Here is a 26,480-nt window from a genome sequence, read left to right as displayed (position 1 = left end):
AATACCGTCGTCTTCCCTGGACAAGTAGACTAGGGAATCCGAAGACTGTCCAGCAGCAAATCACAATCGCTGACTCCGTTTCGATACCACGCCCATGCACGCAACAGTCCGCATTAAATCCGCCTCCGAAGACCGATGGTACGGAATATGCGGCAGTGGTAGCAACCTGTGAATCCAAGGTCACGGTCGTTGTTCGGTAGCATTAGATGCCTCTCCCCCCTTGATCATTAGTCCAGACTGTCAGGTAATGATGGGGTTGGTGGCCTTTTCTGGACCCGTCAACAGTCGGTGTCCACGCTGCGTAGACCTCTGGATAGGCGCTGATGGATGGGTGGTGGTTTGCCTTGTGGAAAACTTGTAATTAACTGCGAATCCCAGGTGGCCTTCGTTGTTCGGTAGCATTGGATGGGGCCCCCTTGATAATTAGTTCAGGCTGTCAGGTAATGGTGAGGTGGTGGCCTTTTGTGGTGTTGAGACGGAACAAACACCTCCGCCACCAAGAGATTCAACCTGAGGATGACCATGTGTCAGGTTGCGCCAAGTGTCGATGTTCAGTCGCGGGCTCGTTCTAGAAGTGATGGCTGATGCTACGCGACCGCTCGAGGGCTCACATCGTTGCGTCCAGTTCCCTGGCAATGCACAGCCACACACTGGTCGGCGTGCCCGAGCGACACACCTGCCGGACGCCGTGATCGCTTTGCAATGCTCGACCCCTCTCTCTGCCTTTCTCATTTCTAGACGTGATCAGCTCTCGGCAAGACAGAAATAGGTTGCCTATCTCAATACCACTGATAGGGATTCGTGCGAACACGTTCCTGAAAAAATACTCTAAGCTCGTTGCCCCGGCCCAGCCCGTATGCATTCTTATTCCGGTGAAATGCAACCATCTCATCCGTCTCCCATTCCTTTCCTACACTTGCTTCATCCATGCAAGGGGGCAGTGGTCACTCTGGACCGTGAATTTAGTGCCTTGAATATCGCATCCTAGCTTTTAATTTGCCCAATCCATGCAAAAACGCTTGAGGTGCTAAACACCTCATCTGGCGGTGTCAGTTTTCGACTGCGGTACCGCACAGGATGCGCTTCACAACTGTCGTTAAATCTGGGCAAGGATGACACCCTGGCCACGATTGCTGGTGTCACACCAGAGAATGCATTTTCTTCAGAAGTCTGGCACGACAAGCAGAGGTCGTGAAGAGAAAGGGTGGCGAAACAGGCTTGTTGGTTGGTCATCATTCAAATGTATCTGTATAGCGCAACAAAACAAGGACACAAGAAGCACTTGTCTTCGTCTTCGTTTCTTGTGTCCTTGTTTTGTTGCGCTATACAGATACCTTTCAACGTGAAGACAAAGCTTCCTTCTCCAAGCAACCGACCTTTTTCGAATAAGCTCCGCTAGTCTCCACTTTCGTGCGACTGATGCACTAGCCTTTTCTTTCTCTGGTCCACAAAGCACCCGCAGTAATACAAAAAGAAAAGAAAACATGCTGCGTAAGATACGCGAAGGTTCGAGCCTATTTCTAATTTCTACCACGCACGCTCTAAGTGATACTGAAACGCTATCATGTGATCAATACACGTGCGAGACAAACACGAACGCTTTGTATCTTTGTGTCCGAGCACGACGCGCCTCGCAGGGACAGTATTAGCGTTTTCTAAATCGTGCGGTTAACAACGGCTCCGCTAAATAACGCGTCTTTCTTCCAAAGCAAAAAAGAAAACAAAAAATAAAAAATCTCGCGGCCACTTACGAAAACTGAAGTGCTGCTCAAGCGTGCCCTACAGGTTTCTAACAAATAACCTAGACTTGGTGGTGCAAGAGCCTCTAAATATATATATGAAGCCTATCTCCTAAAAAAAGAACAACATATCGAAAGAACAAAGTCTCCAAAATTTATGCGCGCGAAGACAGGCTACTTAAGAATACTCTTGAGTTCATAAAGCCAACAATCTAAAAAAAGTTCGAAGCTTGCTTATCGGAATGTTTTCTCAATCTCAAACGTCTAACATGATTCTAAAAATTAAAGAAACAAACTGTGGTACCTAGAAAACCTGTATCGCTGTTATTCATTCTGAATAGCCTACGGCTGCGTCATCTCTTTGAGCCGTACTCGAGCCGAACGCTGTCTGAAAGTTCTTGTCAAACTTGTCAAGCAGGGAACACAAAGGGCACGTATGCCATTCCCCTCACTGCAGAGCCCCGACACCTTTCGCGCTATCCGCCTGCCTCTTTGGCATTGCCCTCAGTATGCACTGCTTGGCATGACAACTTCGGGTCGCCTGACCGCCGCGCTCTGCCGTGTCGTACAGGTTGCACCTCGAGAAGAAATAAATGAGGGGGAACAGAATTGCCCCCGGGCTTTCGCCCTCCTCCGCGCCGAACATCGCTTTCTGTTCAGCCTCGTCTGACGACTAGGACGCGCTCTGACTCGAGACCTTCCAACCGACACACGCGCCTTTCTAAATCTTTCTCTGCACTCTCCCACAGGAATTAGTGGCTTTAGATTTACTCGGTCGCGTTGTCTTCTCTGCCGCACTTCTGAATTTGCTACACCAATTTATCTTGGCAGTGTTTCTGTTCCTCAGTTCTGAGCGCCTTTTCTTTACGTTGGCAGTTCCTCAGCCTGACCAACTTCCTGAATATCTGTCCGGGAAGCCAGAAAGATTTCCTCCTCCGGCTTAACTATGCCTCCGGAGCTAGCTGTGTCCTCCTCTTTCTTTGTACAGAGTCATCATCATCATCATCATTCTGGTTACGCCCACTGCAGGGCAAAGGCTTCTCCCATATTTCTCATTCTACCCCCGTTCTGTACTAATTGTGGCCATGTTGTCCCTGCAAACTTATTAATCTCATCCGCCCACCTATATTTCTGTCGCCCTCTGCTACGCTTCCCTTCCCTTGGAATCTAGTCCGTAACCCTTAATGACCATCGGTTATCTTCCCTCCTCATCACATGTCCTGCGCATGCCCATTTATTTTTCTTGATTTCAACTAAGATGTCATTATCTCGCGTATGTTCCCCTCACCCAATTTGCTCTTTTCTTATCCCTTAACGTTACACCCATCATTCTTCTTTCCATAGTTTATTGCGTTGCCCTCAATTTAAGCAGAACCCTTTTCGTAAGCCTCGAGGTTTCTGCCCGGTACATGAGTACTGGTAAGACACAAATGTTATACATTTTTCTGTTGAGGGATAATGGCAACCTGCTGTTCATAATCTGAGAATGTCTGCCAAGTGCACCCTAGCCCGTTCTTATTCTTCTGAGTATTTCAGCCTCATTATCCGGATCCGCGGTCACTACCTGCCCTAAGTAGATGTATTCCCTTACCACTTCGAGTGCCTCGCTACCTATCGTAAACTGCTGTTCTCTTCCGAGACCGTTATACATTAGTTCAGTTTTCTGCAGATTAATTTTTAGACCCACCCTTCTGCTTTGCCTCCCCAGGTCAGTGAGCATGCATTGCGATTGCTCCCCTGAGCTCCTAAGCAAGGAAATATCATCAGCGAATCGCAAATTACAAAGGTGTTCTCCATTAACTTTTATCCCCAATTCTTCCCGATCCAGGTCTCTGAATACCTCCAGTAAACACGCTGTGAATAGCATTGGAGAGATCGTATCTCCCTGCCTGACGCCTTTCTTTATTGGGATTTTGTTGCTTTCTTTATGGAGGACTACGGTGGCTGTGGAGCCGCTATAGATATCATTCAGTATTTTTAAATACGGCTCGTCTACACCCTGATTCCGCAATGCCTCCATGACTGCTGAAGTTTCGACTGAATCAAACGCTTTCTCGTAATCAATGAAAGCTATATATAAAGGTTGGTTATATTCCGCACATTTTTCTATCACCTGATTGATTGTGTGAATATGGTCTATTGTTGAGTAACCTTTACGGAATCCTGCCTGGTCCTTAGGTTGACGGGTCTAAGGTGTTCCTGATTCTATTTGCAATTACCTTAGTAAATACTTTGTAAGCAACGGACAGTAAACTGATCGGTCTATAATTTTTCAAGTCTTTGGCATCCCCTTTCTTATGGATTAGGATTATGTTAGCGTTTTTCCAAGATTCCGTTACGCTCGAAGTGATGAGGAATTGCGTATACAGGGTGGCCAGTTTCTCCAGAAGAATCTGCCCACCATCCTTCAACAAATCCGCTGTTACCTGATCCTCCCCAGCTGCCTTCCCCCTTTGCATAGCTCCCAAGGCTTTCTTTACTTCTTCCGGTGTTACCTGTGGGATTTCGAATTCCTCTAGACTATTCTCTCTTCCATTATCGTCGTGGGTGCCACTGGTACTGTATAAATCTCTATAGAACTCCTCAGCCACTTGAACTATCTCATCCATATTAGTAATGATATCCGGCTTTGTCTCTTAACGCATACATCTGATTCTTGCCAATTCCTAGTTTCTTCTTCACTGCTTTTAGGCTTCCTCCGTTCCTGAGAGCATGTTCAATTCTATCCATATTATGTTTCCTTATGTCAGCTGTCTTACGCTTGTTGATTAACTTCGAAAGTTCTGCCAGTTCTATTCTAGCTGTAGGGTTAGAGGCTTTCATACATTGGCGTTTCTTGATCAGATCTTTCGTCTCCTGCGATAGCTTACTGGTATCCTGTCTAACGGAGTTACCACCCACTTCTATTGCACACTGCTTAATGATGCCCATAAGATTGTTGTTCATTGTTTCAACACTAAGGCCCTGTTCCTGAGTCAAAGCCGAATACCTGTTCTGTAGCTTGATCCGGAATTCCTCTATTTTCTCTTTTACTGCTAACTCATCGATCGGCTTCTTATGTACCAGTTTTATCCGTTTCCACCTCAAGTCCAAGCTAATTCGAGATCTTACCAACCTATGGTCACTGCAGCGCACCTTGCCGAGTACGTCCACATCTTGTTGATGCCATTGTTAGCGCAGAGTATGAGGTCTATTTTATTTCTAGTCTCGCCATTCGGGCTCCTCAACGTCCACTTTTGGTTATCCCGCTTGCGGAAGAAGGTATTCATGATCGGCAAATAATTCTGTACTGCAAACTCTGCTAATAAATCTCCCCTTCTATTCCTAGAACCTATGCCATATTCGCCCACTGATTTGTCTCCAACCTGCTTCTTGCCTACCCTGGCATTGAAGTCGTGCATCAGTAGAGTGTATTTTGTTTTGACTTTACCCATCGCCGATTCCACGTCTTCATAGAAGCTTTCCATTCGGTGGTCATCGTGTCTGGATGTAGGCGCGTAGACCTGTACGACCTTCAATTTGTACCTCCTATTAGGAATCACAACAAGACCTGCCACCCTCTCTTTAATGCTATAGAATTCCTGTATATTACCAGGTATATCCTTGTTAATCAGGAATCCGACTCCTAGTTCTGGTCTCTCCGCTAAGCCCCGGTAGCTCTGGACGTGCCCGCTTTTTAGCACTGTATATGCTCTATTTGTCCTCCTAACCTTACTGAGCCCTATTATATCCCATTCAATGCCCGCTAATTCCTCCAACAGCACTGCTAGACTCGCCTCAGTAGACAACGTTGTAGCGTAAAACATTGCCAGATTCAGATTCCAATGGCAGCCTGTCCGGATTCAGAGATTCTTAGCTTCGTCTGCTGCGTGATGGGTCTGTTCGCCGCCGTGGTCAGTTGCTTCGCAGCTGCTGGGCACGGAGGCCCGGGGTTTGATTGTTGTATTCATATGGGAGGTTGTGGCGGCCAAGTATTGCACCAGGGTGGCCAACCCTGCTCTGGTGAGGGAGTGCGTTACCAGTTCTGGTCACCGGGATCAGGCCGGACTCCAGGCCTGTTTATACGATTTGATCAACACGCGGATTTCTTTCTTTTTTTTAATCCGGTCGAAAATTGCGTGGCACTGGGATGGTCCTTTTCCACGCGAGGCGGATGCTCTACCTCTCCGCCATCGCTGCACTCTCAACTTCCTCAACCTATCGTTAATCTTTATACAGAGCTCTGCTGCCAAGAGCAACAGCGTCTCTTTCTTTAACACTGTAGTGTCCATGCTTTTCGAGAGCTGACTACAACTTCCCCTGTATTGACCGCACTTCCAGTAGCGATCAACTGCAGCCCATTGCCGGATAGAATCTTGTCCTTATCGTCCGGCAAAACGTACTCGCTCAAGAACTCACCCAAATTCGAGCTTGCGAAGGCCATGCTTCCCGGAGCCACGTACCCAGGTCCGCGGATCCCAGATCATGGAACTGCCTTCTGTTGCTCTTCTTTCCAGATTCTTCGAGTCGTCCAAGACTCCACGTTGTTACTGCGACGGTTGCGTTTCCCTGAGCCACTAAGAGGAGGTCTGCTGATTCAGGATCCGCCGAAGCCGCTCTTCCATCCATAGTTTCCCTCGACCTTGCGAAGTTCGTGTCTCCCGGAGCCACGTACACACGACCACCGAACCCGGATCGTGAGGACTGCCTTTTTCATCTCATCGCTGTCAACCGGTTCGTTGCGGCTAGGCTTGGCCCTCAGGGCAAGGAATCCACCATGCACGACCAATGCTACGTTAGGTTGTAAGAATGAAGGAAAAAGGGTTTATTAGCTCAGTTGCACGGCTCTAGTTACGGAAGCCCACTCCATGCAAGAGCAAGTTAAACGCCTCAGTTCAAATCAGGGCTCTCTGTCGACTGCTCGAAAAGTATCCGCTTTAATACCATCGTCTTCCCTAGGCTAGTCGACTAGGGAATCTGAAGACTGTCCAGCAGCAAATCACAATCGTCGACACCGCTGCGATACCACGCCCATGCTCGCAACACTCCGCAGTAAATCCGCATCCGAAACACGATGGTATGGATATGTGGCATGATCGCCGTCGTTGTTTGGTAAAATTGGATGGTGCCTCCCTTTCATCCTTAGTTCAGGCTGTCAGGTAATGGTGGGGTTTGTGGGGATTTTTCAGGCCTGTCTAGAGTCGGTGTCCACGCTGCGTTGACCTCAGGATAAGCTCTGATGGATGAGCGGGTGTTTGTTATGTGACAAACGTCCAATTAACGCCTTTGTGACGTTGAGACGTAACGGCACGCCGTCCATCTAGAAGAAAACCGGCTGAAGGCGGCAAGACAGGCAGCGAAAGCCGCCAGGAAGACTGACCACTGTCTAGCTAGAACAAGAAAAGCGCCTGAAGGAGGCGTGACGCAGCCTGACGCCATCTGTCGACGCAACCCAAAAGCTGCGCCGCGGAACTCAGAGACCGCTGGCTTTCAAAAGAGCATAGGCAACCCTGTCTCTACGCTAAATGATGACTTTGAAGTCTATGGTGCCCTGTATCTTCCTTTTCAACGTCGGTATTGAAAATGAGAAACAAAATTTCAGTGTACTAGAAGGTACAGCTTGAGTGATATCGTGAACAAACATTATCAAGAACTCGGGAGCAATATTGTTTTGACCTATTTAGGCAGTAACTACCGTATGTCGTGCCGTCCTATACAAATGGTTGGGGGCCAGAGACCACATTTTTCTTACGTCTTCACTGAAATGACGGGCTCGATTTCGTTAATGTGAATATTAGCCAACAGACAATGAAGCCAAGAAAAGCATCGGATAAATTCGCTCTAATTGAAATGGAAATGTAGAAAATAAAGATTACAGGGTCTCTTAAGATCCTTCTTAAGAGGTGAACGGCGAAAGCCTACTCTTCCTCCTCTTATCATTCGCCTCTTTTTCAGCCTCTTATATTTCTCTTCTTTCGTTTAGTCATTAGTGTTCACTACTGAGCATATTTAGTCATTTGTAATCAGTTGTGCTCACTAGAAGCCGTCGTTAGACATGTTGGTCATATCTTAGTCGTTAGTAGTCATTACTAGTCATTACTAAGCATTTTTAGTCATTCCTAATGAATTTCAGACGTTACAAGCTATCGTTCGACTAGTCAATGCAAGTCATTTCTGTCATAATTAGTAATTACTGGTCATTACTAAGCATTTTTAGTCATTTATAATCATTTGTAGTCATTACAATTCGTCGTTAGACATATTGGTCATTTAGTAGTTATTACAAGTCATTTCAGTCATTATTAGTCATTATTGGTCGTTCTAAGCATTTTTGCTCATTTGTAATCAATTGTAGTCGTTAGAAGTTGTCCTTAGACATATTGGTCATTTCATAGTCATTACTAGTCATTACGAGCCATTTCAGCCATTAGTCATTACTGCTCTCTAGAAAACATTTTTAGTCCTTTCTAATCAATTGTGTTCATTACAAGCCGTCGTTAGACATGTTGGTCATCTCGTCGTCATCAGTAGTCATTACAAATAATTTCAGTCATTATTAGTAATTACTGGTCATTACTAAGTATTTTTAGTCATTTCTAATCAATCGTAGTCGTTACAATTCATCGCTAGACATATTGGTCACTTCGTAGTCATTAGTAGATATTACAAGTCATTTCAGTCGCTATTAGTCATTACTGGCCGTTACTAAGCATTTTTAGTCATTGCTAATCAATTGTAGTCGCTACAAGTTGTCATTAGACACTTTGGTCATTTCATAGTCATTACAAGTCAATTCAGTCATTATAAGTCACTACTGCTCACTAGTAAACATCCTTAGTCATTTGTAATCGATTGTGGCTATTACAAGCCGGAGTTGGTCACTTTGTAGTCATTAGTAGTCATTACAAGCCATTAGTAGCCATCTTAGTCATTACTACTCATTACTAGACATTACAAGTCATTAGTATTCTTGATTAGTCATTACTAGTCATTATTAACCTCTAACAATCTCTATTATAATGTTATCATTTGCTAACTGTCACTATGAGTCACTTTTCATTCTTTAATCTGTCTTCATATGGCGTGATGACGTGGAGGCTTATATATTCTTGATTAGTCATTACTAGTCATAATTAACCTCTAACAATCTCTATTATAACGTTATCATCTGCTAACTGTCACTATCAGTCACTTTTCATTCTTTAATCTGTCGTCATATGGCGTGATGACGTGGAGGATTACTAAAAGGGGTTCTACTTAAATTCAGGACGGCGCATCGAGCTGTTGAAAGAAGAATGATGGGTGCAACGTGAAAAGTATAATAAGAGAGCAGAGTGGGTGAGGGAACAAACGCGAGTTAATTAAATTTTAGTTGAAATCAAGAAATGGGCATCGGGAGGGCATGTAACGAGGAGGGAAGGCAACCGATGAGCATTAAGGGTTACGAACTGGATTCCAGGAGAAGCGTAGCAGGGCCGGCAGAAAGTTAGGCGGACGGATGAGATTAAGAATTTGCAGAGACAACATGGCCACAATTAGCACATGACCGCGATAGTTGAAGAAGTATGGGAGAGGCCCTGCAGTGGGCATAGCCAGGCTGGTGCTGATGATCATGACTTCTTCATCATGATGACTGAATGTTGCAGCGGAGGCTTGTACTACCCTTAATCAATACCTCTTATTAAGTTCGATTACGGCTGCAGCTACCCTCCCATTAATGCTGTAGAATACGTCATTGTTTCCCGCTATGTGCTTATGGATTAGGAATCCTACCCCGTATTGTTTCTTATTTAGGAGACCTCTATAGCAATTGACATGTCCCTTAATCAGCAATGTATAAGCCTCAACAGTTCTTCTGATCTCAATAAGGCCGATGATATGATCGGATATCATCTCCGTTGTATACATGCGAATGCCATTCGATTCGAATCACATTAAACCTTCCCGTGTGAAAGGGGTATTAGTTTATCGGGGTGACAGCATAGCGGTTCTAGGTACGCTTACTCGTCTTTCTATGGACGTCGCTGACGAATCCCATCCGGGAATCAGTCCAACAAAAGGGCGACTGCGATAGTTTACTGGGGACCATCGGTGGACGAACATGTTGAACAAGAAATTGTAAGAACCTGTGTTGTTTGCCAGTCCCATGAGATGTCCGTGGGGTTAAGTGCAGCACCTCTGCAGCCCGCAGGTTTTCCAAAAACACCTTGGGAGAAGATTGCTGTCGATATTATTGGACCTTCGAGGAAGCTCCCATTGATTGCCGTTTTGCCGCGATGCTTATATTATCACAGCAAGTGGCCAGAGGTCACTCTTAAAAGACACTATTCTACAGCAATGGTCAAGAACTTGCTGGTAGAATTGTTTTCTTGCGAGGGCTATCCTATTGAGATAGTTTCCGACCAAGGACGACAGTTTGCCTTGGGGGAGTTGGAAGCTTTCCTTCAGAAGCGTGGTATACGTCATTGTTTCTCTTCCGTTTACTATTCACAGGCAAGCGGTCTCGTAGGACGGTCCAACAGAGTCCTGAAGTCCCACGTGCAGATGGTAGTATGTGAGTGGCGTGGCATTCGCACTGTCGTCACAGACTACATGGGCGAGTACAGCGGGGCTCCTCCTTCGTTCCACGGCGGGAGCCGCACCCGCCGTCTTGCTGCACAGACGACCCGCCCCGCTCGCGACATGACATCGTCAGTCTACTACCGGCTGATTCTTTTTGCGGAAACCTCGCACAAGGCTACGAAACTCCTGCACCAGGGTGCAAAGCTGAAACAAGCTTCTTTGAAGCGGTATACCGACAAACGTCGCATAGCCCGATCAAGACACTTTACCGTCGGTGACTACGCCTGCCTAAGGAAGGGACAAGCCCACGGCAAGATTTCCTCACACTTTTCGGACCGCAAGGGGATTATTGAACGGCGAGGACAAGCTTCATTTCTTCTGGAAGACGGACAAATATGAAACGCTTCCAAGTCTCATGAAATCTACCCAGAAGCTGCGGAAAAGTTTATAACCAAGTATTTTAGTCTCCTAAAGTGGACAGTGCCACATCCCGACACACATTCTCTACAGGGAAGTGTGTTGCCTGCAGCCGAGCTGCATGTGACATTGACGTCTACATCGTGGAAAGAAGAAATAGCACAAGTGCAAAACTGAGCCACAGCATACGGAGCCGTCCTCGCAACACCAAAACACCACTGCATCTGTACCAACGGCACGGAAACGCACTCGAGTGAAAAAAAAAAGCTAACTTAAGGAATTACGAGCTACGGAAGAGGTAGTGTATTTTCATTTTAACAGCCGGAAAAATATCGTGCAGCGAGAAGTCGATGAGGGATGAGCGATGATGAGCGAACTGCGATGAGCGAACTGCGATGAGCGAGGACATGAGAGGACATAAAAGATGTTCCTCGGCACATGACGTGTCGGTCTTGTGTGAGCTAATTGGATTGGATTGGAGAAACATTATTTATGCCTGCAGTTGGGCGCTCGCGCGCCCCGACGAGGGCCTACGTCATCCTCGAAGTTGCCGTTACTCGGCGCGGGTCTCCGCTCGCCGTTGCCGGCTTGCTGGGTCCGTGCCTTTCGAGCGCCTCGAGGACCTGCTGGACGGCCCAGAGCTGATCGTCTCGGTCGTAGCTCATTGCGGCTGCCTCGAGCCGCGGTGGGAGTGTTCTTGATTTAGCGTCTTCTGGATATTTCATGCAGTCCCACAAGATGTGCGTGTAGTCTGCGGTCTCCCTCCGGCAGACTCTGCACATATCTGTCGGATATGTCTCGGGGTACATGCGATTCATCAGTTTCGGGCTCGGTAGCGATCCGGTCTGGAGCTGTCTCAGCACTACCGCCTCCGCTCGACTCAATCTCGGGTGCGGGGGTGGAAGAGTCCTGCGAGCCAAGCGGTAGGCCTTCGCGATTTCATTGTAATCCGTCATGCGGTCCTTAGTTCCGAACCACGTCGGACGGTCTGTCGCCGGGGCGCGGTTGGTTAGCGCGCGCGCCGCGGCGTGTGCCGTCTCATTATGGTTCTCATTGCGTTCCGACGCGTCGCCCGCGTGCGCCGGGAACCACTTGAGTCGTACTTTTCTTTCGTCTAGTTTTACCGCTCGCAGTACGCGCTCAGCCTCCCTGCAGATTTGCCCTTTGGCGAAGTTTCGCACCGCCTGTCTTGAGTCACTCAGCACCGTGTGGCAGTCTGCGTCGGCGATGGCCAGGGCGATGGCCACCTCCTCCGCTTGTTCCGCTTCGGTGCTTCTCACGCTCGCTGCCGTCCTTGTGGCGCCGGTTGACGCCTCTATGACGACCGCTGCGAAGGCGTTCCGTTGGTATTCGGCCGCGTCCACGTACCGCGCATGTTCGTCGTTGGCATGCTGGTCGATGAGAGCCTTGGCCCTCGCCGCTCTTCTTCCCTTGTTGAACTCGGGATTCATGTTCTTCGGTATGGGGTCGATTCTGGTCTGGCGTCGGACCTCTTCGGGGACGGGGAGCTTCATCTCCACCTCGTTCGAGCGTCTTATTCCCAGATCGTCCAGTATCTTCCTCCCGGCTTTGGTCATGGACAGCCGCTCCAGTTGAGAGGTCCGTTGCGCTTCGGCTATTTCTTCGAGCGTATTGTGTAGCCCGAGTTGTAACAAGCGGGTCGTGCTTGTAGACTCGAACAGGCCCAGCGCCGTCTTGTACGCTCTTCTGATGAGCACGTTGATCTTGTTTCGTTCGTGTTGCAGCCATCTGTGGTAGGCTGCAACGTACGCGACGTGGCTGATGACGAAAGATTGGACGAGCCTAATTAGGCTCTCCTCTCTCATGCCAGCCTTTCGGGAAGTGACTCGCTTGAGGAGTCGAATCGCGTTGGCTGCTTTTGCCTTGAGACGGGTGATGGTTTCGCCGTTCCTTCCGTGCTTTTCGATGACCATGCCTAAGATCCTAATTTTGCCGACCTCGGGGATCACGTTGCCGGATTTGGTCACTATTCTGATTTTTTCGCTTTCGCGTTGTCTGGACTTGCCTCTGCTGTATTTGGTAGGTGGGAGTATGAGAAGCTCCGATTTGCTCGGCGAACATCTCAGTCCGGTGCCTTCCAGCTGGTCTTCTATTGCGTCGACGGCGGCTTGCAGCGCGCCCTCGATGTGGGCGTCGCTGCCACCGGTCACCCATATCGTGATATCGTCCGCGTAGATGGTGTGCCTGACGTCTTCGATGCGCCCGAGCTTTTCGGCCACTCCGATCATTACCAGGTTGAACAGCATCGGCGAAATGACCGATCCCTGCGGTGTTCCGGTGCTCCCGAGCTTCTTCTCTTGCGTCTGTAGGTCGCCTGCTCGTAGCTCGACGGTCCTGTCCGTGAGGAAGTCCTTGATGTAGTTGTAGGATCTTTCCCCCATGTTGAGCTTGGAGACTTGGGACAGAATCGCCGAGTGTTTCACCTTATCGAAGGCGCTCTGCAGGTCGATCCCTAGGATGGCTTTGTTGTCGCGGGCGCTGCCACCATCATCGATGATTTGGTGTTTGAGCTGCAGCATCGCGTCCTGCGTGCTGAGATGCTGTCTGAAGCCGATCAAAGTGGCCGGGTACAGCCCTTCTCGTTCCAGGTAGTCTTGCCACCTGTTGAGCAGGACGTGCTCCAGCACCTTGCCCACGCAGGACGTGAGCGAGATGGGCCGGAGGTTATCCGTGTCCGGCGGCTTCCCCGGCTTGGGGATCAGGATGGTCTTGGCTGTCTTCCACAGCTTTGGCAGCGCGCCCGCTCTCCAGCACTTGTTGTAGTATTTTGCGAGCTTTTCAATCGAGCCGTCATCGAGGTTCTTGAGCGCCTTGTTCGTGACGAGGTCCGGGCCGGCTGCCGACCGGCTGTTGAGGTCGTGCAGGGCCGCGCGTACCTCCTCGACGTCGATGTCACGATCGAGCTTCGCGTTAGGCAGGCCGCTGTACGGCGCGTGTTGTTCGGTAGGTGTAGTCGGCAGGTATTTGTCGTTAATGCGCCTGGTGACTTCATCGACGCCGTGTGCTGAGACCGCCCGGTGTATGAGCCTGGCGAGTCTGTCCCTTTGGTGCGACTTGGTCTTCGTTTCGTCGAGCAGGTGCCGCAGTAGGTTCCACGTCTTCCCGCTATGCATCTGCCCGTCTGCCGCGTTGCAGATCTCGTTCCACTGTTGCATGCAGAGAGCGCGGCAGTGATCCTCGATCGCTCGGTTCAGGTCCGCCACCTTCTTTCGCAGTCTGCGGTTAAGCCGTTGTTTCTTCCAGCGATTGAGTATCGACTGTTTGGCCTCGATGAGATGCGCAAGCCGGCTGTCTACTTTGTCGATCTCCGCGCCAGTTTCAATCTCTTTGGTCGCGTCGCGTACGCTCATGGTGATTTCGGCCGTCCACGAGTCGATGTCTTCGATCTCGTCGTCACCGTCACTCTTCTGGCTTCTGGCGTCTCGAAAGGCATCCCAGTCTATCCATCTGTGAGTTTTGACGCTGGTGTCGTTGTGTTCCGGTATGCCGATTTCCACGATGGTGTGGTCGCTGCCTAGGTCGATCCCCGTGTTTCTCCAGGTGATCGCGCCCCGGATGTCGTTCTTGACGAACGTGAGGTCCGGAGTGGTGTCCCGGGACACGGAGTTACCAATTCTCGTCGGATGTGTCGGGTCCGTGATGAGGGTGAAGTCGAGTTCCGTGGCGTCTTGGTACAGGTCGCGGCCCTTTGCTGTGTACTTGTTGTAGCCCCAGGCAGGGTTCATCGCGTTGAAGTCTCCGCACGCGATCAGCGTGTTGCGGCCCGCTGCGGTGCTGGCTCTGTGCAGTAATGTCCTGAATCTATGTTTTCTCTGAGATGGGTTGCTGTAGACGTTGAGCAGAAATATGCTTCCTTTCCTCTTCTTGCCCGGGATGATTTCGGTGAGTGTGTGCTCGATCTTGTTATTGCTTTGCAAGTCATGTTCGACGAACGTGAGTCCCTTCCTGACCAGGGTGCACAGGCCTCTGCCGTCGGGTGGTCCCTTGTGCACTCTGTAGCCGGGGAGGGACGGTGCGTCGCTTAGAGTTTCTTGTAGTAGTATAACGTCTGGCTTGCGCGCGGCATGTACGATGTGCTGTTGGATGACTGCCTTCTTCCTTCCGAAGCCGCGACAGTTCCACTGCCACGCGGTTACACCTGCTGTTGCTGGTGTTGCGTTGGCGGCCATGATTGCGTTGGCGTGTACGGGGCTCCCTGGCTGGGTGGATGATGCGCGAAGAGGGGCGCAAACGTCGGGTGGCCTACCATCGGCTGTAGGGTCCTTTCGATGTAGGCGAATCTGTTCGTGTTATCGGCTTGGTAGGTCTCCATTGTTTGTTTCAGTGCTGTCACTGCTGCGATGTTTGTCGTGATTAGCTGTTCGAGTTTACTGAATGTCGCTTCGAATTTCGCTTCGAGGTTGTCGATGCGATCGTTTTCTGTTTGCGTGCGCGTGGCCTCGATGGCTCGCTTCTTCGGTGCCGGTTCCTCTATGGCTTTCTCCGGGATGTTCGTTGTCGTTTCCTCGGCCTTGCTTGTGCTTGGCGTGGGTCTCTGTAGAGGCTCGTCGTTGCCGAGCAGCAACTGACGAATCTCGGCGATCTCCTTCGTGAGGTTGTTGATGGTCGCTCGCAATGCCGCGTTTTCTTGTCTTAGGAGCTCATTTGCCTCCCGGACCTTATTAATATCTTCTTTCTTCGTGGTTTCGGTGATTTTCTGCGCGTTCCTTATGTTGTTTCCTTTCGCTGCATCGACCCAGCTCACTCGCTCACGTGATGGTGACGTTTTCCTGCTGAGGCTTCTCTTGCAACAACTGCTGTCTCTGGATTTGGGCTCGCGGTTTTCCGATGGGGTCCTCGACTTTCGCGCAGCTGGCGGCTTGTCGAGTGGCGGGAAATCGCTCTCCGACAGCAGCTGGCGTTCGGCCTGTCGGCGCTCCCATTGTCGCTTGCGCACTACGTAGGGGACCTTGTATTTCGCCTTGCACGTTCGGTCTCCGGTCGGGTGTTCGCCTCCGCACAACTGACATTTTGGGGTACAGCGATGGTCTTCTGTAGGGTTCGTGAGTCCGCAGGCCAGGCACGTCTTGATTGTGGGGGTCGGGCAAACGTCCTTGCGGTGTCCCACTCGGCCGCACTGCTGGCAGACGTCGATCTGTTTCTTGTAGAGGCGGCACGGTATTAGGGTGACTCCGTATCGGACAAAGTTCGGTACCTTGGGCCCCTGGAACACCACAATCGCAGTGGTCGTGCTTCCAATCCTTTTTGAGGCCACTGCTAGCGGGTTCCTCTCGTTGACGATCTTTCTATCTAGCTCTTCGGCGCTCGCGTCGATGGGGATGCCTCTGATGACGCCCTTCACGGTGTCGTGAGGTGCCGTGCGATATGCGCTGACCTCGTAGGGTTTGCCTTGAATCGATATCTCCTGGATTTTAGCGTACCTTGCCGCGTTGTCTTCGTTCGGTGTACTTACGACCATGATGTTCTGTTGTGTGTTGGGGCAGATGGTGTCCGCGGCGCTTTCCTCGCTTGTGATCTTGGCCGCAGTGAGTATGGCCGCAGCGACGGTGGTGGTGCCGGTCTTGACGATGTCCAGTCCCCCTCTGGGTCTGACAACTATCTTGGTTTCTTCTAGTGGCATGGCTGGCATGCGTGCTGCCTTGATGGCCGAGGCTCTGGCGTTCTTGTAGAATTTTGACCTCGTGCTTGTTTGACTCCCAGCGGGTCCGTCGGGCTTGCCGCTGGCGGGGGTCCGCTGGCGCAGCCTCGACATGCGTTCCCCCGCGAGCGTCCATCCGGCGTCGCTGTGGTATTCCTCGGGTGAGATCTCTGTTCCCTGAACTTGAACGCACAAGTGATTGTCCACGATCATTGTTGTTTCAGAGGGCGCCTCCATCTCGGAGCTGACGAGCGGCAGCCGCCGGGATGTACGGCAGGCCGCTGTCGGTGCGACGGTGTTGTTGGGCCGAGTGTCCGCGGAACACGCCTAAGCCTAGCAATCCTCCGCACGGCGGCAGTAGATGCAGTCACCAAATGTGGCAAAGAAAAACGCACCTCTGGGGTCAGCTGGTATCGGTCGATGCCGCTCGCCTTCACGGACACATTGGTGCAAGCAAAACTTTGCTACGAGGTAATTAGCACTGCGTAATTGGCTAGCAATCACGGAGCCGAGCTCTGACTAGGGACGAGCGCTTCTTCTTCGTCGTCCGTGAGCTAAGACAACAAGCGCTACCGCTAGGCAGGATGGTAAAGAGAGGATGGTCCCTGACGACCCTCAGTTGTTTTACTCATTAAATGTGAAATATACCGTATATTATGCGGCTCTTCTTACGATCAGCAAGGCTGCAATCTGGTAACAGAAAAGTAGTCCATTAAGCAATTATTGCGTCCGCCACCAGGAAAGTGATTTGGGGCTGTAATTGATTCCCAAGCTCTCGACGTTCTTGTTGACATGAGTGGTGGGGGCATATACCCGCAGCGAGGCATTGACCATGAATCGGGTGGTTAAGGGGCCCCTAAACCAGCTCCGATATTTTTTGAACACGGGAAGTAGCCACGCGCATCAACTGCAAAATGCCGTCACGATCAACGATGCCAAACGCTGCAGCGCTTCGCGCAGCGGGCGCGCCACAAATAAAAAAAAAAAAAAAAACAATCCTCTGCTCCCCTCTGGGCCCTTCCGCTATCCCCATCGCTCGTCGTGACGTCACCAGGGTGTACCCAGGAGCAGACGCTGTCGATTGGTCGAACAAGAATCTGCGACTTGCGGTTAGTCTGCGAGCAGGTAGGCGCGCTCCCTGCTCTTCCTCCTCATGTTGCTCGCTTGTGCGCACTTGCGAATCGGTAAGTACGGCCCACAACGCAAGTGCCAAATCGCTCGCGCTCCAACGCAGCCGTGCTTAGCGGTCTTACTAGCTGCACGAAGAGAGTCCGACCGTGTTTCACTATGGCTAGAAGGCATCCGTGTGCGGAGTATGGCTGCAAGAGCGCCGAATGGAAAAACAAGACGACGCGACACCGGCTGCCTCATGATGGCGGCCTGCGCAATGGCTGGCTTGAGCGCATTGCAGTTCCGGCAGAATCAAAGCGCAACGGCGGTTTACGTGTCTGTGGGTGCCACTTCGGTGCCGCACGCGCACCTGCATTGACGACGCCATTAGCGCGGAACGGGCCAACAGCCAGTGGGCGAAAAGAGAAGAACGTGCCGACCCACATCGTCGCCACCATCTGGGCAAGGCAGCGACGGCGGCTGTTCACCTCCAGCGGAGGCGCTTCGGCACGGCGTGTCACCGTACGGATCCAATATATTGGGGAGCCTTTCTAGACGTGCGCGCAACACCGGGTGCGTAGACGCTTCGCAGGGGCACGGGCCGGCAACAGCTGGTAGCCGAGATGCGCGGAGTCGCGGTAAGCGGCAGTGAACAGTGTTTTGAAAAGCGCGTTGGCGATGACGCATGTTACGTGACATTTGGAGGAGCACTTGGCGACGATGAGACCAGCCGATGAAGGGAGAGAATTGAAGAGCGAAACGAGCGAGGGCCGCGTTTCGATCATGAAACGCGTGTAACTCCGCTCAATTACGGCACCATTTCGAAATATTTCCGTGGGTACGTGTTCTTTGTAGACTCGTGCACAACTGCAAAACAACCAAATTACGACCGCTGGATGGTTTAGGAGCCCATAAAATAGACGGATAAACAGAAGAGAATGAAAAATTTGGAACTTGAAGATATGTGTGTCAGGCAGCTTCGCTTTCTTCTTTTTTTTTTGCCTGGCGTTGACTGACCCGTGGGACAATGAGACGCGGTATGTGCAACCCTTCTTTCACATAGAAAGAAGAAAACTTAGTTCTGTGTCCCATCTGATGCAGCCAGTCAGTGCTTGCAATTTGTAGCGCAAAACCTGTTTCAAGCACGGTCAGCTGCCGCGCTTATGCCGCAGGCATCAAACCAACTAACTTAGATATGCGAGGAACAACACTTCGTTACAAAACAGCTACTTTAGTTTATCAAACACACAAGCTTTGGTAAACTGAGATTGCAGCATCATGCTGTCAAAATAAAACGCCGTTCACGATTAACATTATAAAATTTGTACTTACATTAGAATACTTGAAAATGATGAATAGCTGGTAAAAAGAATACACCGGCTTCAGCGAGTGGAGAAGGATGCTCATGATGTCCTGGCAGTTTTCAGGGTCTCGATTCCAGTCAATTACATGCTTGGAAAGCATTAGGCCTTCGTGGATTATGTGCCCGGAACAAAATACTGCACGGAAACAAAGTATATATATATAAATGAGAGAAGAAGAAAAACCGAGGGGCTTGATTTTTATTAATCGTCACCATAAAAAGCGAGCAGACAACGAATCCAACGAAAGCATCGGGGAAATTAGCTCTGAAAAAAATGGAAATATTTTATTTATTTAGAACACACTGTGTACATTTCGGTCCAAGCACATTCACTAGAATACATACAAACAATAGTGAACAAATCAGGAACGGGCAATTGCAAATTTATACAATTTTTAGGCACAATGTGTGTGTAAACCCTCGTTCAAATCCGATAGTTTTCGCTGAAAAAACGTAAATTTAAACGTACCAGTTCGAGCATAATAGGGTGTTAGTGAGTCAGGATGATACTGACTCGTGTGCCGCGTTATTGCAGGCGTTATGTAAGTCGGCGGGTTCATTTCAAGCTTGTTGAGAAGGAGGGAAAGGAATTCATGCCTATGTAGAAAATAATAAAGGAAAGGGAAATTAAAGTGGACAAAAAGATAACTTTCTCCTTGCGGAAGGCGTACCCACAACCTCCGCATTACGCGTGCGTTGCGCGTGTATATATATATGTATAACTTTCACACGCAAAATAAATGCCAGAAATGCCAGTTTTGTATACGACGGCATCGTTTCCTTGTTCTAACGACGTGCCCATTGTCTTAAGCTTTATGAAACTTCGTCGAAGGCGAAGACCGGGTAGGCACGCTTTTGTGAAGCCAACAAAGCCTACATACTACGCTAGGGTACAACATTCTCTTCCATTTGTATCCGGCGAGTAGAGCCACACTGAGTTGCATAGGCGTTGGCCCTACAGAACAGTCACTACCAAAACAACTTAACATGCTTCCATACGCCACTTCTCCATTACTCACCACGGCGCCCATTCCCAGACACATGAATTCCTCCCGCCACGTAATCAGAAGAGAAAACAGAAGCACATATTGCCTAGATTGCGTTCGAAACCACCTAAACCGCAAACTCCTGTTTACCAATGGAAGCGTCAAGCAGAAGGCCATAGCTGCAATAAACGCTGCCCGTCGCCGTTTTGGGCGGCGTTAAATTCGCAAGTTGTGATGGTCGTGTTTCGTTCCGTTAGACGAAATTGAGACCGCAAAAACATTAAGCTCGAGTTGAAATTTCATTTAGAAAGGCATTTTTCCGTCATAGCAAAGATCTGTGGACTGTAGCAAAGCTTTTGGTGTAGTTGTAACATTCTCATCCATTAGTTCACACACACTACCAAAGCTATGCTTTCTATTAGCGAACACACAACTTGTAAAAACACCGCTGTGTGCACGCTGACCCGAAATGTGACAGACCATACTTCAGCGAAGTTTATTTTACTTTCAAATATACAAGTTCTGAGCTCATCCGCAACCTCAGCGATGACAGGATCGCGGAACTAACCGAACGCCTCAAGGAGCTCTGGAAAGAAGAAACGGTCCCGGAAGATTGGAAGCACGCGGAGACAGTTATGAGCCCGAAGCCGCACAAAAAGCTGCAAGTCGACTTCAGTAAAAGACGCGGCATGCGGAAGGGAGACACACTGAAGCTAGTCACAAGCTTAGTGGTCAGCAGAGTAGTGTACAGTCTCCCGTACAACTGCATCAAGAGCGAGCTGCAGCAAGCAGACACAATATTGAGAAAAGCGTACAAGATAGCGCTCCATCTACCCCGAACAGCTTCGACAGAGAAGCTGCTCGCGTTGGGACTGCATAACACCTTTGAAGAGCTGAGAGAAGCCCAACCAATCTCTCAACTGCAGATGCTAAAGCAGACCTCAACGGGCAGAGAGCTTCTCAGAAGATGCGGCTACGGAGGCGCAACTCAAGAAATCCAAATAACGGGACCAATACCGGACGAACACCGCAGTACGCTGAAGGTAGCGCCTATTCCTAAATGCATGGACCCAAATCTGCACAAGGAACGCAGGGAAGCCAGGGCCAAATACATACAACAAACACTGGCAACCAAGAAAGGCACGGTATACACGGATGCCGCCGTATATACCAAAACACAAGGGCAAACCAAGAACAGAGCGACAGCAACGGTGATTAAACTCGAGTTACGAAGAAATCCCCAGTGCGTCAAGCGAGGACTGCACGGTAGTCGAGGGTGAGGAGGCAGCCGTAGCTCTAGAGGCAGCGGAGGGCTACCGAACCAACAGGTTCCTAACAATACTAAGCGACTCGCAAGCAGCATGCCGTAACTACACAAACGGCAAAATCAGTCGCAGAGCACTCCGCATACTCTGCTCGAGCGACCCGCAACAGAAAAACTAACAACTACAGCACGTCATAGTATGGGTACCAGGGCATACTGGTGTTCAGGGGAACCAAGAGGCCGATAGGATAGCTCGAGGGCACACTACCGGAGCGTCCTACTCACTCGACCTCGAAAAACCCAAACCGGTCCCCCTGAGCTACTCAGAAATCCTAAATTACTATAGGGGGGTGAGAATGAAGTACCAACCGCCATGTAAAGAAGTAAGCAGACAAGAAGCAGTAGAGTGGAGACTACTGCAGACAGGGGCCTTCCCCAATCTAAACACCCTTAGCAAAGCTTACCCCACACAGTACGGTGACACATGCCCGTGGTGCGGAGATAAGCCAACGCTCCTCCAGGTAACATGGATCTGTCAGAAGAACGATCAGGTATCCAGAGTAGATAACCCAAGTCCTGAACAGTGGGAGGGGATGCTCTCCAGCGACAACCTAGACATCCAGCGTGGATTGGTCCGGCGAGCTCACAGGACAGCAGTCCTCAGCGGAGCCCTGGACTAGGGGAACCGACCCTGTCTGAAGAAGACGGAAGACGCCATCAGAAGATGGAAGAAGCCGTCTGAAGCCCGTGAAAATTACATCAATTTAGAGCACAATAAATGTTCTTCTTCATCCTCCTCCTCTGAGGAAATGACGTATTGGTTGCATGTAACCCAATTTGTCCTTTATGTTGTGGGTTGACCTAATAGGTCAACGGTTCCGCGTGACACAGTCCCCTTCTTGACTTCGTTTATCTTAGTAGCGTTCCTTGAACGAATGACTTCAGCTGCGAAATAGGTGATGAAATTTCCCATGACAATGATCCTTATACGCGTTTAGTTAATTATATCAATGCCTTTAATTAATTACAATCTGCCGTTTTCATCATCATCCTATACTACGTCCATTGCAGGACGAAGGCCTCTCCCTGCGATCTCCAATTACCCCTGTCCTGCGCCAACCGATTCCAACTCGCGCCTTCGAATTTCCTAATTTCATCGCTCGAACGTGTTTTTCACCGTCTTCGACTGCTTTTACCTTCTCTTGGTACCCATTCTGTAACCCTAATGGTCCGATGGCTATCTAACCGGCGCATTACATGACCTGCCCAGCTCTATTTTTTCTCTTGATGTCAATTAGAATATCGTCTATACCCGTTTGCTCTCTGATCCAAAGCGCTCTCTTTGTGTATCCTACCGTTATGTCTAGCAATCTTTGCATCGCTCCTTGCGCGGTCCTTAACTTGTTCTCAAGCTTCTTTGTGAGTCTCCAGATCTCTGCCCCATATGTTAGCACTGGTAAAATGAGCTGATTGTACACCTTCCTTTTCAATGACACTGGTAAGCTTCCAGTCAGGAGCTGACAATGTATGCCGTATCCGATCCAACCCATTTTTATTGTTCTATGAATTTCCTTCTTATGATCAGGGCTCCTTTTGATTAGTATACCTAGGTAAACGCACACCTTCACAGATTTTAGATGCTGGCTGCCGATCTTGAACTTTTGTTCTCTTGCCCAGCTATTCATGATAATCTTTTCTGCATATTAATGTTCAACCCCACTCTTGCACTCTCTCTGTTAAGGTCCTCAATAATTTGTTGTAACTCGTCTGCAGTGTTGCTGAATAGAGCAATGTCATCGGCAAACCAAAAGTTGTTGAGATATTCGCTGTCGATCCTTACTCCCAAGCCTTCCCAGTTTAATAGCTTGAATACTTCTTCCAAGCACGCAGTGAAAAGCACCGGAGAGATTTTGTCTTCCTTTCTGACCCCCTTCTTTATAGGTATCTTCCTACTTTTCTTGTGTAGAATTAAGGTAGCTGTGGAACTTCTGTAGAAATTTTCCAAGGTATTTACGTAAACGGTCTGTACTCCTTGATTACGTAATGCCTCTATGACTGCTCCTGTCTCTACTGAATCAAATGCCATTTCGTAGTCTATAAACGCCATATAGAGAGACTTGTTGTACTTTGCGGATTTCTCGATTACCTGCTTAATGCCATGGATGTGCTACATTGTAGCGTATCAATCAATCAATCAAGCAATCAATCTTTATTTTCGTTCTGTCAATGATACACAAAGAAGGACAGTGACAAAAAGCTGTTTGTCAGATCAGCTTGACTAGGCCACACCCCCATAGAAATATTTCTGAGTGGTAACAGCCCTACCGTAAAGTAAATCAAAAATTGAAACTTAACAGACAGCCTAGTACTATAGGGCACATACTAAGTAATGTAAATGTAATGTTAATACAGAAAAGTTAAAGCAGTTTTTACAGTCGTCATAAAAATAACTACGAAACAGTGTCTTAGAAAAATGAATATCTGAAATGCTATCAAATTACAAATATCTAGAATAAATATACAATGTACAGGAAAAATCAATATAGAAATCGACTTGTTACTAACAGTTATATCCAACCAGAGGAAACAATTCAATACGGTTATGGATTTGATAAACAGGAAAAGGTTTGTAATAAAACAAGTGTTAAGTAGTAGAAATCTCAGAGCTATTCATCACTGTATATAACTTGCGGATATCCTGATATGAACAATCCCTTCCTGAAGCCAGCCTGTTCCCTTGGTTGACAAAAGTCCAGTGTTGCCCTTATTCTATTGGAGATTATTTTGGCGAATATTTTATATTATACCGGAAGTAAGCTAAAGGGTCTATAGTTTTCATTTCTTTAACGTCTTCCTTTCTGCGGATTAGCATAATGTATGCATCATCCAGTTTTCCGGGACCGTTGCCGTCGATAGACACTTTATATAAAGAACCACCAGTTTTCCAAGCATTATGTCTCTTCCATCACATTCATCATCATCATCAGCCTGGTTACGTCCACTGTAGGGAAACGGCCTCTCCCATACTTCTCCAACTACCCCGGTCATGTGCTAATTGTGGCCATGTTGTCCCTGCAAACGTCTTAATCTCATCCGCCCACCTAACTTTCTGCCGCCCCCTGCTACGCTTCCCTTCCCTTGGAATCTAGTCCGTAACCCTTAATGACAATCGGTTATCTTCCCTCCGTATTTCATGTCCTGCCCATGCCCGTCTTTTTTCTTGATTTCAACTAAGATGTCATAAACTCGCGTCTGTTCCCTCACCAAATCTTTCTTCTCTTATTCCTTAACGTTACGCCCATCATTCTTCTTTCCATAGCTCGTTGCGTCGTCCTGAATTTAAGTAGAACCCTTATTGTAAACCTCCAGGTTTCTGCCCTGTAGGTGAGTACTGCTAAGACACAGCTTTTATATACTTTTCTCTTGGGCGATAATGCCAACCTGCTGTTATTGATCTCAGAATGCCTGCGAAACGCACCGCCCCAAGAAGCAAGTCACCAGGGATCCTACTGGCATGCAGCACCCCACAAAATAATCAGGTGAGCTGGGGGCAAGTCGCATCTCCCACTGCCAATGCTAAGAATACACCTACACCAATCACACAAAACCCAGAGTACAAGAAAATAGTAGAAGAAAACAAAATACTTCGAAACAGTTTAGCCGAGCTACGAACCGAGTTTGAAGCTTTTAAGCGCACGGCAAACAACAGCACATCACAGCAACCCATACAAATTGCGGACCACACTTCCAAATCACCACCACAAACATCACTGCAACAAAGTACCGCCTCCAGCACTCATTCGTTAACGCTGGAACAGTTAGCACAAAACATGCAACTAATGTTCGCAGAGCTACACAAACTCAAACGAATGGTAGAGGATGTGCAAACTAAAGCCGCAGCCGTCCCCCGAAAGAGGGTCAGTCAAAGTCCGGAAGCTCCTACCAGGACACCGAAAGCTATAGAGCACACTGATAGCGACAGTAATATCCATGGATAATATGGCAAACAACACAAAGACCGGACACATTGAAATCTGGCAATGGAATTGCTGCACGCTACGCACTAAATTGGCTAATTTCACGCACTACATAGAATCGGCGCCAATCCCTCCCGACGTTATCTGTATTCAGGAAATAGGGAAACAAAATCAAAAACTCAAAGGGTACGAGCTTTATGCTCACCCTGACTACCCTCAAGTAGCCACCTTTGCCAAGAAGGATGTCGCGATTAGCGTAAATTATTTTTTCGGGGAACCTATTCAGCACCAGATAATCACGATTTGGCCGCAGAAAAGGGGCAAACCTAAAACAATTATTGTCAACGTTTATAGTTCTCCCAGAGAAAAACAGGCGGATTTTGAAAACGTGGTGGCCACCGCGGTGCGACTCGCTCAAGGTAGGGACAAATTAATATTGTTAGGTGACTTTAACGCTCAACACTCAAACTGGGGCTACAGTAGAGTCAATCCCAAGGGCATATTGTTAGCAGACGTTGTAGAGCGCTACGGACTTTTCCAGCTAACTCAACCGGATCTCCCAACGCGAATCGGGAACAGCGTGTCCCAGGACACTTCCCCCGGCCTCACGTTCACCAACAACGAAAGTGAGACGCGATGGACGAACCTAGGTGAAAACCTCGGAAGTGATCACTATCTTAAGCATATCGGTTAATGCAGCCAGGATTCGAAGAGCTATTGGCAAGGCAAGGCTATCCGACTGGACCAAATTTCGTGAAAAACAGAAAACAATCGGCAGCATAACAGAAGTAAGAGAATGGGCCGAGCAGATCCGAGTTATTCACTCAAGGGTCACCAAAACAATTGAAACGACAACAGAGGCTCCAGCCGTGGATCGTCACCTGTTGCATCTCTGGGAAGCCCGGAGAGGCCTCACAAAAAGGTGGAAAAGGCAGAAGCTTAATCGTAAACTCAGGATACTGATAGCTGAGCTAGCGCAGGAAGCTAACAAATACGCACAAAAGTTAAGCGACAGCAATTGGCGTCAGTTCAGCGACTCGCTTCGGGGCACGTTGACTACAAAGAAAACATGGCGCATTCTTCGAAGTATGATTGACCCGGGAGGAACAAAAACAGTCGCGAATCGCACACTTAAGCTGCTTGAAAACGACTTTGAAGGTCGGGAAGCTGACATGATAGACAAAATTAAAGAGATATACGTAGGAACTGTACTGACCGGGCAATCCACCAAACCCGTTTATGAAGGTCAGGACCAGCCAGAACTGGACGCCCCCATAACCTTTGAAGAGGTTTACGCAGCGGCACACTCCTTCAAGAAAAACACGACCCCAGGGGTAGATCAGGTCACGAACGCAATGATCAGGTCACGAACGCAAAACACGACCCCAGGGATTTGGAGCCGGCACGCTGGCTGACGCGCAGCT

General features: G+C 48.8%; 2 protein-coding genes across 7 annotated transcripts in view; both read right to left on the bottom strand.

Moving 5' to 3' along the window:
* LOC126535889 (proton channel OtopLc-like) overlaps positions 1-26,480 on the bottom strand; it is a 219,194-nt gene that overhangs the window by 4,633 nt on the left and 188,081 nt on the right. For all 6 annotated transcript variants that reach the window (XM_055073321.2, XM_055073323.2, XM_055073322.2 and 3 more), the window contains one exon: positions 18,799-18,965. In XM_055073321.2, coding sequence (XP_054929296.1) covers positions 18,799-18,965 — 167 coding nt within the window. The remainder of the gene's footprint in view (positions 1-18,798; positions 18,966-26,480) is intronic.
* On the bottom strand, positions 429-16,846 carry LOC129386608 (uncharacterized). Its single transcript, XM_072287463.1, has 2 exons — positions 14,906-16,846; positions 429-510 (listed from the first exon to the last, which is right to left on the bottom strand). Exons 1-2 carry the CDS (start codon positions 16,591-16,593, stop codon positions 429-431), a joined length of 1,770 nt encoding a protein of 589 aa, XP_072143564.1. The 5' UTR covers positions 16,594-16,846.

Source organism: Dermacentor andersoni, chromosome 4, assembly GCF_023375885.2.
Source record: "Dermacentor andersoni chromosome 4, qqDerAnde1_hic_scaffold, whole genome shotgun sequence".
NCBI lineage: Eukaryota > Metazoa > Arthropoda > Arachnida > Ixodida > Ixodidae > Dermacentor > Dermacentor andersoni.
This window is presented reverse-complemented; position numbering and strand designations above follow the sequence as displayed.

Bases quoted from the DNA above. Each gene is read 5' to 3' on its own strand.
- LOC129386608 (XM_072287463.1), bottom strand. From the start codon at position 16,593: ATGGAGGCGCCCTCTGAAACAACAATGATCGTGGACAATCACTTGTGC. The intron at 511-14,905 runs GTACACGCCAAC...GGTCATCCTCAG, and splicing joins CCACCCAGCCAGGGAGCCCC to GTTGAATCTCTTGGTGGCGG.